This window comes from Otolemur garnettii, unplaced genomic scaffold (assembly GCF_000181295.1).
Source record: "Otolemur garnettii isolate 467f Iridium unplaced genomic scaffold, OtoGar3 scaffold00113, whole genome shotgun sequence".
In the NCBI taxonomy this organism is placed as follows: Eukaryota; Metazoa; Chordata; class Mammalia; order Primates; family Galagidae; genus Otolemur; species Otolemur garnettii.
In genome coordinates this window covers 5,533,662-5,546,503 of record NW_003852508.1, presented here as the reverse complement: position 1 = coordinate 5,546,503, position 12,842 = coordinate 5,533,662, and the positions used below count along the sequence as shown (strand labels likewise).

Genomic DNA, 12,842 nt, shown 5'->3' with positions numbered 1-12,842 from the left:
AAAAAAAAAAAAAAGGCACATTGGGAGGCCAAGGCAGGAGGATCATTTGAGGCCAGGAGTTTGAGACCAGTCTGAACAAGAGTCAGACCTCATCTGTGCCAAAAATAGAAAAATTAGCCGGGCATGGTGGTATACCTGTAGTCCCAGCTACTCAGGAGGCTGAGGCAGGAGGATCTTGAGTCTAGAAGCTTGAGATTGCTGTGAGCTATGCTGATGCCACTGCACTCTAGTCTGAGAGACAGAGCAAGACCCTGTCTCAAAAAAAAAAAGTGTTATTTAGAAAAAAGGAAATTTGTTAATTAAAGGAGTGGTTGACTAGGAAAAGGCAAAAATAATTTCTTGTTTTGGCTTCAACTCCCTCTGATGCTCTGGAGTTGAGTTTATTTGAAAAGGATTTGGAGGTAAAATGACTCAATAGACATACACAGAAGTGGCCCAGGTAATCAAAAATATTTGTACCCCCTTGACACCTTGTTTATTTTGGTTTGCTTTTTTTTTTTTTGAGACAGAGTCTCACTTTTTTACCCTCACTAGAGTGCTGTGACATCATAGCTCACAGCAACCTCAAACACTTGGGCTCAAGTGATTTTTTTGCCTCAGCCTCCCAAGTAGCTGGGACTACAGGCTTCCTCAACAATGCCTGGCTATTTTTAGATTGCTATTTTTAGATTTATTTTTACCTTGCTCTAGCTCAGGTTGGTCTCAAACTCGTGAGCTCAGGCAATCCACCCACCTAGGCCTTACAAAGTGCTGGGATTACAGGCGTGAGCCACTGCACCTGGTCCCCCCTTGATACTTGGAAATGAAAACATTTTTAAAAAAGAGTAAGTGAAAGGAGAACACATTAGGTACTTACTATTTAATCTAACTTTATCTTAACTTCTGTTGTTGGGAAAAAGTGTAATTAGACCAACAAGCCAATTTCTGTTTCTCCAAAATTTCAAATCAAAACAGAAAAGGAGTCTTAAAAAAAATCACTTTAATAATATAAAAAATTAGGATACCTTACTTGAATAAAAACAACTTATTTAAAAACAGTGTGTGCTGTATCACTTAAAGCTTCCTCGACTTTTTTTTTTTTTTTTTTGAGACAGAGCCTCAAACTGTCCCCCTGGGTAGAGTGCTGTGGCATCACAGCTCACAGCAACCTCTAACTCCGGGCTCAAGCAAGTCTCCTGCCTCTGCCTCCCAAGTAGCTGGGACCACAGGCACCCGCTTTGGTTACAGCCATCATTGTTGTTTTGGCAGGCCCAGGCTGGATTCGAACCCACTACCCTAGGCGTATGTGGCTGGTGCTTTAGCCACTTGAGCCACAGGCACTGAGCCAGCTTCCTGGGCTATTGGCATACCTTTCTCTTTTCCTCGCTGCCTTCTTCCCATCTCCCCTGCTCTCTTCCACCACTTTCTTCTGTAAACTCTTACTGAGATCCTTCGGATGCAAAGAATACAAGGCATGGCCCCTGCCATCAAGGAGGGGGACAGATTGGCAAACAGTTTAAATACTGTGTGATAGTTACTAAAATGGAGTGAGAACACAGTGGCATCTGAGCGAGTCAGGAGTGTAAGGGTGGGGTAGACATTTGTAAGGTGAATGAGTTGGGGGTGGGGGCGCATTTTGGCAAAGGGAGTAGCCTGTAACGAAGGAAGTCAATGTACTAGGTAGACTTTATTTCCTATGGGATTAAAGAAATGTCTCCCTCAGAGCCCAGACAACAAAGGTGTTAGTCATTTTGGATCTTTCATAAACTTCAAAGATGAATTTTACGCTGTAATAATTTTTTTATATTTAAAATTGTCTATGCTTATGCATACCTTTATAAAGTTGCCATTTGATGTGGTATCTGACATACGGGAGGTGAGGCTTTTCTTATACTCTTTCTTCATCCAGGACTAGACCTCAACCCACAAGAACTAAGTGTACTAAATTTTGGGCAATGAAGGGTTTTGGTATAGCTTCTTGAATATTTAATGACAAAATCCAATGGTTAAGTTTAAAAGGGTTCTCCAATTGCATTTTTAGCAATAGATATTTTTCAGCTTTATGGAGGTATAATTGGCATGAATTTTATCTATTTAAAGTGTACAAAGTGATGATTTGATATACAGATGTAAGCAATAGATTTTATAATCCTAAGTATCAATAATAGCACATTCTGAGTTGCAGACTAGAACTAGAAGATTTTAAGCATCTAAAAACAATTTGGCTGATATTTTTATGATGAATATATTGTGATAAAATATGATTCGCTGAAAAAAATCACATGACATAAGAAAATCACTCCCCTCCGCTGGTTTTAGAGCACACAAGTACCTTGCTAATTTACAAATCTGGTTTCTCTTATAAGATGTGCTAAGTCTTTATATTTCCTTTCTCTGCACACCTCTAGCATACATTCCTACCCCAATTTACTTTGGAGCCGTCATTGATACCACCTGCATGCTCTGGCAACAGGAATGTGGAGTGCAGGGCTCTTGCTGGGAGTACAACGTGACGTCATTTCGTTTTGTCTACTTTGGTTTGGCGGCTGGCCTCAAATTCGTGGGCTTTATTTTTATTTTTCTGGCCTGGTACTCCATAAAATACAAGGAAGATGAACTCCAGAGGCAGAGGTGGAGAGAATTCCCCCTGAGCACTGTGAGTGAGAGAGTGGGCCACCCTGACAATGCCCGGACTAGATCTTGTCCCACTTTCAGCACCCAGGGAGAATTCCAAGAAGAGACTGGGCTGCAGAAAGGGATCACAGCACAGACCTACTCGGGACCCTTCCCAGAAGCAATAAGTTCCTCTGCGGACCCAGGGCTGGAAGAGAGCCCTGTTGACATGTAGCTGCCTTCCTGAAGCTTGAAAATGGAAGAATTTAGTCTTGTTGGTTGAGTCAAATCTGGCGACTTGAGAAACAACCGTGCCTTCTTTTCCTTTCTTTTTTTAACCTCTGCAGACACAATCCTCAAACCAACAAAACTCAGTATACACAGCCACTATTGATTGAGGGCTGGATACCTCAATAAGACTGAGAGCCTTCCCCCCGCCACGCCAAGATGGAGGAGGTTACATAGATTTGTTACCATTTCTGCTGTGTTAATTAAAAGCTCGCTTTCCAGAGGTATATGGTGAACAAAATCATGGGAAGGCAAATGGTGGTGCATATCATTAGTGTACACTCCAAACAAAGGTGAGCTTGACCATGACTTTGTATGTACAAAGCAAAGTTTTTAGATATGAACACCTACTGTGAGTTCTGCTACAAAGCACAAATGAATTTGCTTCAACTATGCAATTTGATTGGGAAAATGTTACGTGCAGCATGTTACTTTTGCTTTCACAGAACAAAGCAGATTTGGTTTTGAAAAGAGGAAGCTAAACTTTCCCTACAGTACTGTTAATAACATTTTAAGCCATAGCAGAGTTCTAAATCAGGTAGAATTTTTCAGATGCTTCAGAGGAACCATATACGTAGCGAGATACAAGGAACAGCGACTTCATTTCGTAAGACTCATTTCTCTCTTAGTCTGACTGCCCCATCATAAGGTAGGCAAAGCAGCTGCTGAATCATAAATCTCATAGCTTGAATATAAACTCCAGTATTCTTTTGTAAGGAGCTTTAAAACTAGTGTGCTAACCAATAGGACTATAAACTATAATTTGAGATGCATAATAAGGAAAGAAACTGATGGCTTTCTTATCCAAGGAAATTGCTGTAGAAATTTCTTTAGTTCTTAGGTGCCCATGAAGTCACTGGGAAAAGTCTCACCTGTGCATTTTGTTGATAGTTATATCTTGAAAGCACTGGCACATCTGCTTTGCTTTCTTTTTTTTAGATGGAAAATTGTTGTGATTGCTCCTGGAGATGAGTAATTCCATCAGGAAAGCTGTAAAAAAATCACTTTGAATATAGGAAAAGGGAGATCTGTGAGAATATAATCCTAAGTAATGACTGAAGATTATTTAAAATGAACCAGTCTATCATATGGATTTCTACTTTATCAAGTTAGAATCATTTTATATCCTCCTTTGATACCTTCCTACTGTAACCTTCCTATAGTGATTCCAAGGGAGGATTTCTCTGTTCTTAACATGCACTTTGGGATTATTTTCCACCATTCTTTTCAGTCCCTTCCAGCATATCACTTTGACTTAGGCATCATGCAGAATGTGTTCTACACAGTTCTTGTGATAGATGCCTCCTGACAACAGTAATGGACTGGCAGTAAGTTAGCTGCGTGGGACTGCAAAGTCCAAATACAGACATAGTTGCGAACTGTTCCTGCCAAGGAGTCTATGCTTATGTAGGGCTAATTTGGGAAGTGGCTTCCTCTTCTGGTTTACACTCATCTACAGAGCAGATGTGATGGACAGACTGTTTCCTGATGTTCAGGCATTTGCCTTCCATCCTTGCTTGGCTACACAACTGGAATTCTGTGAATATTCTGGGTACAGGGTTGTTTTTGTTTCTTTCTAGGAAGGACTTTGGTCAGATAGATCTCTTGGTTACATATAGTTTATGGAGAGAGTTATCACCATCAGATGGAATAATGTCTATAATCACCATCAGAAAGGTAGAACTAGTGATCTCAGGTGACAAGGACTTCCCTTCGGCCCTTGGGCCTGGCTCTCAGGGAGGTGAGCAGCCCTGCTTGCCTACGGCTGTAATTGCTCTGGTGTCAGCTAGACTTTGGTCAATGTGATAGATGTTGAAGGTTTTCAGAAAACCTTGCTGATAGTCTAGTGTCTACTCTGGGGCCTCAGTGTCCCCTTTTACCCACTGTGGAGGATCTTTGATCCTTTAGAAGAGAAAGTTTCCTTTGGTGAGGGAGGTAAAGATACATAAGTTGAAGAGGGATGGTTTTTCCTCTGAGTGTTAGGATACTGCATTCAGAGAATTCACTGGGATTATTTTGTTTTGTTTTGTTTTGTTTTTTGGTAGCTAAGCTGGTCAGAATTACCAGGGATAGTTAGAGAGCCCCTCTCTACCTTGAACAGTCATCTACTTCCTCAGTCATTTGTCCGGGCACCAGTTATCTGTCCATATCAGGTGCCATTTTACCTGATTACCATCTGCTACTCCATGAAATCCCATGAAACGATTAGACCAGAACTCAAATAATTGGCCTAAAATGTGCACCACAATGTTAATATTGTACTTCCTCAAGTATCTGCTACTTTTAAATAGCAGGTGTACTATTAGTGTGTTATTGGTGAATATAGACTAAGTAGAAAAGATTGTAAAAAAATAAAGTTTTGAAATATGTACCAATTAAGAATGGTTCCCAAAACATTCTGGGCTATGGCAGCATCCAGGAATACTTCATAGCCAACTACAGTGACTATTTTAGATGATACCATTTCATTGTATATATAAGACCTTATATGTTTATTAATAAATAGGTCATGTTACTTTATAGTCACAGCTCCTATTAGAAGTTTTAATTACCACCTTCCATGAGCTTAGGCTTCAAATTACTCATTTTGGCAAAAGATCATGGTGTTCCTTTGTAAACTCTGAAAATTAATATATTATTTGGCTTTAATATGCAAATATTATATTCTTGAGTTCATGCTTGTTAATTTAGAAACTCCCAAGGGGTGAAATGGGTAGTTGGAACACGTTCTTTTGGTAATTTTTATTAGTATGAAATCCTTGTTCTTTGTAGGTGGATTTAATTCTTAAAAATAGGCAAAAATGTATTGAGAATCAAGGTATTGAGGATGAAGAAAATGGAGGAGCAGAGAGGAAACAAATGAGCATTTGTTGAATGTTGACTATTTATAGAGCTTTTTGTCACACACTTAAGCATTGTTCATTCTAATCCTTTTAATTACATTGCTAAGATTTTATTCTTTTTTTTTTTTTTAAACAGATATGAAACAGAGGCTTAGAGAAGTAAAGTAACTTGTTTAGAATTGTGAAGAATGGCAAAGTCAGGATTCAGAGACAGGTTTCCCTGATCATTAGTCACTTCTTAACACTACATGATCCAAACAGTAGTTTTTGGTTAACAAAGGCAAGATGTGGCTATAAAATGGGGCGGTTAAAGCACTTCATTTTTTGATGTATTGTTTGTTTCTAAAGAGTAGAGAAGTTATCTTTTGTGTGTGTAAACAAACAAAAAAAAGATAGGAAACATCAAGATTTAATGTTTCTCTGGATTTTGAAGGCACATTTACATTTATTTAGCTAAATGTTATATTAAAAATTGCCATACCTCAATTTACTTACAGTTCTTGTTTAATATAGAACAAATCCAATTTGGGTGTTAACATCAAGTCTTAGCAGAGTTTCTGAAATGAAATATTATGACAAAATGTAGTTCAGATCGTGGAATCTGAGCTTTGGGGATTTCAGGTGTATCTTTTCTTTTAGAATATTAACATTTCCATGAGTTTTTTGGTGAATATGAGTCTTAAGATTCCTAATAAGGATGTTAAATGAACAAAGGCAAAATAGGTACCGAGCCACCAACCCCAATTGCTACGTTTAGTAGCTGTGACGATAAACCGTGGCACGCTCTTGGAGACGTCAGCCTTTGGAGAAGGGAGTGCTGGGGTGGGGTCCAGCGCAGGTGATGCCAGTCCTCCATTTTTACCAACCACCTAGAAAATTCTTCACTTTCACGATTCCAGCTTGCATTTTTTTGGTGGAATTGGAGCCCAGAAAGTTTCTTTTTGAACCCCCATTTTGTAGAAACTGTCGGGGCACCAAAGAGAAACTTCCTAGTTTGGATGAACTTGAAGCATTTGGGAATTCTCTAGTGCACCCAGGGACGGAGGCAAAGCCCAGGGTGGTCGCCGATTATATTTTATTCTGATTGTGTGTGTGCTTGAAACATCCCAGATGGAACAGAATGCGAATCTAACTACTGATATACAGGTGCATACTGATCATACTCAGTAGCAGATAGACACCAAATACTGTATAGTCCCATAATGCCTCCACGGCTGATTCTCTGTTACACAGACCAGTAGGTTGCCTCTCCTGGATCTCCGTTCTCCACACTAAGGGAACTCCACTGGCTGGCAGGCGAAGTTAGTTGCCTCGTGCACTTTAGCTTTTCTGTCCTCTCTCTCTTCTTCATCTGCCAGGATGCTGCTAACTGGATCTGTCCCAGACTTCTTGTTGCATTAGAACCAGACCTGTATATGTATGAAGGAGTTTTATTTTAGGCACTTCATTTTTGCTCAAGCCCTAGGAAGGGTTAAACAAGACAAAAAACCCTCCTAGGTGTTTGCTTTGGCAACAATAAAACAAAAATGCCTTGGTGCTAAAAGTATTTAACGATGCATGTTCGCCATGAAGAAGCCGCCACTGGAGTCACAGTATTTTTCTAATAAGGGGCTGCATGTGCTTTGCGTTTGGAAATCTGGAGAATTTCCCGGAAAACAAGCACCCGTGTCTTTCATTTCACCAGTTAGTCCGTGAACTCTGTGCTGCCGAAATGAAGAGTGCGAGGGGAGTCCTTTTCTATGGAAAACTCAGAGCTTTTGATATTTATTTAGCAAGAGTAATCAGATGCTAAAAATAATTTCAGAAAGAGGTAAAAAAATTTCAGATACTCTTTTTCTTATTTCTTTTCCAAAAAGCGCATACCCATGTCTTTTTTGGTATTCTACCATCGTATGTTAAAATGGAAGGGGACAATGTTAGTGAAAATGAAAGTAATTTCAGGGGACATATTAAACCGAAGGGGTGAATAGGGAGGTATAAATTGGGGATCTAGAAATGAAAACTAGGAATAATTGATAAGACTAGTGCCACCGGTAATTGATAACTGCTAAGACTAGTACCAAATAGTGGGCATTTTTCTCAGAATACCATACCTCTACCAAACCCCCCAAATGTTAATTTAAAAACACGAAGCAGTCAGGTCAGCCTCTAACTCTTTTGTTTAAGGAAATGTAATACTGTGTCAAATAAACTGGCATTAGGATATTGGTGGAGTGTGTGTTTAGTGTGTGTGTGTGTTTGTGTGCCGAGGTGTGCTTGTGATGAAAGGCTGTTTCTCGTTGTTGCATAAAGGTGGTTGATTTTGTGATTTTTAAAATGAATTATTTATTTGCAGACCTCTTAGGGTAATTTAAAAGATGTATGATTTCCTTGTGTTTAATGAAATTTATTGTCGATATAGTAATAAAAACCTTGGTTTACAACATCTTGAAAACTTGATCATTGAAAATTAAGAAAAAATTTTTCAAAATGAATAAAGCGTGTTGGATTGAAATTCATTCGTCTCTAGATTGTTACTGTTTGAAGTGATGAGGCCAGTGTGACAGTCCTGTTCTCCTACAGAGTTAACTTCTTACCTAACCAAGAACTCCGCCTTGAAGCAGAATGTTCTACATGTAAACTATTAGGCCTGTAGCCTGCCAGAACATAGTTTTTATAGAGTCACCAAAGAGAATAATTTTTTAAATAGTTCATCACTTAACCTATTTAAATTCAAAATAGACTTTCAGAATGCAGAACTGTATGCCTTGAACATGGTTTATTAACACATGCTTAAATAACGTGCTAACCCCTCAATCTCAGGCACACAGGTTTATTTCCTCATTCATTTTGCATGTCTATTATGAGTCTATTCCACACAGTCCCTCAGGGATCCAGGCAGAGGCTCTACCATCTTGAAATCACACCAGTTGGAACTCTCAGGTTCAGCCTTAGTTGATTGGGCAAGAAAAAGAAGAACCCAGCCAATAGCTAAAGGGCTTTTCTCTTTCACCACCGGCAAGTGACAGGCTACTTCTGCTCCTATTTCATTGGGCCGAATTAGTCTCATGGCTCTGCCTAACTATGTGGGGTCCTGAAAATATAAGGAAGTAAATGGTGAATATTTTGTGGGCATTATTCTTTGCCACATAATTGACTGTGATAGATTAAGAATGATTCCCAAAGGAATCCAACTCATTATTTGAAACACTGGTGTATAAAGGGAAAGTTTCAAAGATCAAAAAGGAATGATGTCCACAGGACTGAATATCAAAGTGTGGTCACAAACAGTTAAAAGTCCCTTCTTCCCATTTCTACTGAACAGCAAACTAATCATGTGTTGTTAAGGGGCCCAGAAGCCAGCACTCTGTGACAAGAGTGAGAAATTGTGCTCAAGCCAGCATGGTGGCTTAGGCCTGTAATCATAGCACTTTGGGAGGCCAAGGCAAGGGGATTGCTTAAGGCCAGGAGTGCGAGACCACCCTGAGCAAGACAGACCTGTTTCTACAAAAAATATAACAATAGCCAGGCATGGTGGCAGCATGCCTGTAGTCCCAGCTACTGGAGGCAGAGGCTGAGCAGGAGGATTGCTTGAGCTCAGGAATTTGAGGTTGCTGTGAGCTATGATGACATCTCTGCTTTCTAGCCTGGGCAACAGAGAGAGACTCTGTTTAAAAAAACAAAAACAAGAACCTAGGGCCCAAAGCACTGCTGCTTAGGAAACCAGCAGCAGAGTTTCCTAAGCACACTGGCATCTAAAACTTTGGGGTGAGAGGCAGAAGGAAGTAAAGGAGCCATGGAAATAGAACAGCAGTGTGAGTCCTGGTCCAAAGCACAAGTGGTTATATTTAGAATCCTGTCTCGAGCACTCAATAGGGGGGAAGCAGGGCAATTGATTTTCGCTTCTCACTCCCTCACCCCACTGCACACCATAAGTAAAGGGCTGGCATGGCCTCAGACGTGTGAGTTATTGGTGGGGTGTATGTGTCCATACCGACACGCCTGAATAGAAACTCCTGCCTGAATCTACCTTCTCCACGATTAGGTGTGTATAGTCTAGGCAAAAGGATTTCTCCTGAATTTTTTACTTCTCACACTTTCAGAGTATAGGCAGAAACATTTATGGTATTGGGCTTTTTGGAATAGACACGTTAGAAAATATTTCAGAAATGGGGAGAGGGGAAAGATGATGAAGGTGGTCACTTTGACTTCCTTGCTTTAGACCCAGACTCGGTACAAACCCAGTGTTTTAAGAGCTGGCAAAAAGCATCCAGTTCCCTGGCTTCTGAATTCCTTCTATGAACCCATAATAATTAAAAATTAAAAAAAAATGGCTCAGCACCTGTGGCTCAAGTGGCTAAAGCGCCAGCCACATACACCTAAGGTGACGGGTTCGAATCCCCAGCCCGGGCCTGCCAAACAACAACGATGGCTGCAACCAAAAGATGGCCGGACGTTGTGGCGGGTGCCTGTGGTCCCAGCTACTTGGGAGGCTGAGGCAGGAGACTCACTTGAGCCCAGGAGTTGGAGGTTGCTGTGAGCTGTGATGCCATGGCACTCTACCCAGGGGGATAGCTTGAGGCTCTGTCTCAAAAAAAAAAAAAAAAATTAAAAAAAATTTAAAAAGCATCCAGTTTCTCTCTTAAAAATTGCCTGCTGAGCAGAGATAGCCTCTGTGGCTTCAGCATATGAGAGCCAAAAAACATTTTTAATTGAACAAAGACCTTGGAAAGCAAGGAGATCGATATTTGGTGCTCACTTTTCAATTTAAAGATCAAAGTTTGGTGCAGTTCCAATTTATAATACCATCACAAATCAGTAGAAAGCAAAAGCTATTCTCTCGCTTGCTGGAATAGCACTTGAGAAAGAGCAAGGCTGCCCTGGATCGAGTTGCTCCAGATATGATCTTGTCAAAATGGTAGCAGTGAGAGGAGTGCTGTTACTTTAGAAATCGATGCAAGGGGACGTTTTGGGGGGCTGGGGTGCCGGGTGGGGCGACAGGTCCTGGCTTGCACCGAAGACGTCTTTAGTTGCACTCGCGTGACACCTAGTGGTCGTTATGGAAAACACATGCTCTGCCAGTCTTGGACCTTCTGGTTCCTGGACTGGGCAGGTGATGATCCTAGATAGGAAACTGATTAGGGTGGCAGTGACCTCTGTTCTGCTGATACCTAGTAGGGTTGGATCAGATCTGCTTTAGTTCTGAGTCACTTGAAATTTGGGGGCTGGGAGGTGGAAGAACGTGGGGGAAGCAAAGAATCCAGGGAGTTTGCAGATTGTGCCCCGGAGTTCCGGGAGGCCCGTGGGTGTGGGTTGGGCATGTTCAGCCGGGAGCCAGTACCTTTGCTGCCTGCCTCCATTTGCCAGTTGGAGAGTAAGACGATGTTTACACAAAGGACCCACACTTGGTGGCTGTCTTTGTCCTCCCACCTCTCTTAGTGCTCTCCCTAACACAGAGGTCAGGGAATAAGAAAAATCTGGGATTTGAAAGTCTACCTTCTTGGTACAGCAGTGGGCTTGCTCGCAGGCCCACGGTACTGGCAGAGTCCTCAGCTTCACAACCCTCTGAGAGAAAGCTTTGTTGAGAGCGATACCAGCTCTGGTAACATTGGAGTGAGTTCCTTGGCTGGATAAGGGGAAAGCGTGAGATTATGAGCGTGGCCGGTTACTGTCACTCCACTGGCTGCAGACTTGGTACAATACCAGTGTTTTCTTACTTGGGAGAGTTTCAAAGAGGAGAGCTATTATGTCCTGGGGTGGGACTGCCCAGGAAAGTTGGCAAGGGTGGGGGGAAGTAAAATTTGATCTGATATGGAAATTGAAGGGTGGATGAGATATCTCCAGGGTAAGATGTGGGACGGAGGTAGACATTATAAGCAGTGGGGTAGATGGGAAGTGAGAGGAAAACTCAGGCCTGGGAAGGGGGCGCTAAGCCCAGGGATGCTGAGGTGACAGGCAAGGTGGAGGTAACCAGGTGAGGGATGGACAGCTAGAGCTTCCTGTGGCTCAGAGTCCGTGACACTGAGGGCATCAAAATGCACTGAAGACTTCTGAGCAGGAGGCTGAGTCTGAAACAAGGCCATGAACGATTCACCTAGCGGTGAGTGTGGAATGTGTGGGGAGTTAGGAAAGACAGGAGGGGAAGGGGCCTAGTAGACCATTGTGACTTTTACCGAGGTTTCTGGAGGAAAGTCCTCAGGGCCTAAAAGTCCTTGTGGTGGAGCATATCGAGGTATTAATTGTTCTACATGTTTTAATTATCAACCCAAGCTCTTTGTTTTCTATTAAAATCAATTTCAGAAACACTAAGCAGAATTGGACTAATTTGGGAAATCAAAGATCTTAAGCAAGGTCTTAAGAAAAGTAAGGATTTAAAATTCTTTTTTAAAAGAGCCAAAATATTTAGATATGTTTACCAAGGGGTTGAGGTATTAGGTACCTGAACCCAGAACCCAGATAGCTTTGCCAAACCAACCTATGATCACCATAGGTTTTCACAAGGCCGGGAGGGATCGCAGAAGTGATCTAGTTTGGGTAGGACATGTTGGTTTTTGTCGCATACACCAACACCAATTCAATAGAGAATTGGCCAGCTGGAGAAATAGTCAGCTGTGTAGAAGGATTCGAAGGCCTCAAATGCTCTAGCTTAATGGAAAAGTGTCCAGCTACATCAGCAATGTCTTCCCTGGGACATTTTTTGGGAACCTCCGCCCACATGCTATATTATCTTTAACCCAGACCTCTTTGTGACTTTTCCAGGATCACACGAATAGTATGAATGTCAGTTGAAGTTGACTGTTCATTGTCCCTCCCACTGCTCTTTACCAGATGGAGTCCACAGTGGCCTCTCTTCCCTGAGCTGGTGTGTGCACGTGTGGGTGTGTGTTGGTGTGTCAGCATGTGTGTGTGTTTAAATGAAGAATGTGCAGAGGGGCTGGCCCTTGCCTCTGTTAAATCTCTTCCTCTTCTAAACCTGTAGGAATGGGGAATGGGCAGACGAGAGGGCAGCTCAGCCCTTCGAGGTGTCAGCTTCCTCCCAGATCAAGCAAGATGGGTTGGCCAGCCAATCTCTAGGGCCTTTGAAGATCTGAAATATGGCCCTGGGAGACATGTGGTCTCTCTCATGCCCTTTCCTCATAG

General features: G+C 41.8%; 1 protein-coding gene across 2 annotated transcripts in view; it reads left to right on the top strand.

Annotated features, from left to right (window-relative positions):
* The window catches only part of SLCO5A1 (solute carrier organic anion transporter family member 5A1), a 156,797-nt gene extending 153,440 nt beyond the window's left edge, over positions 1-3,357 (top strand). Inside the window, exon 8 of one of the 2 annotated variants that reach the window (XM_003797257.1) lies at positions 2,388-3,357. In XM_003797257.1, coding sequence (XP_003797305.1) covers positions 2,388-2,427 — 40 coding nt within the window. In that variant the 3' untranslated portion in view covers positions 2,428-3,357. The remainder of the gene's footprint in view (positions 1-2,387) is intronic. The other variant, XM_023517554.1, reaches the window with a different exon arrangement.
* The last annotated feature ends 9,485 nt before the right edge of the window (positions 3,358-12,842 follow it).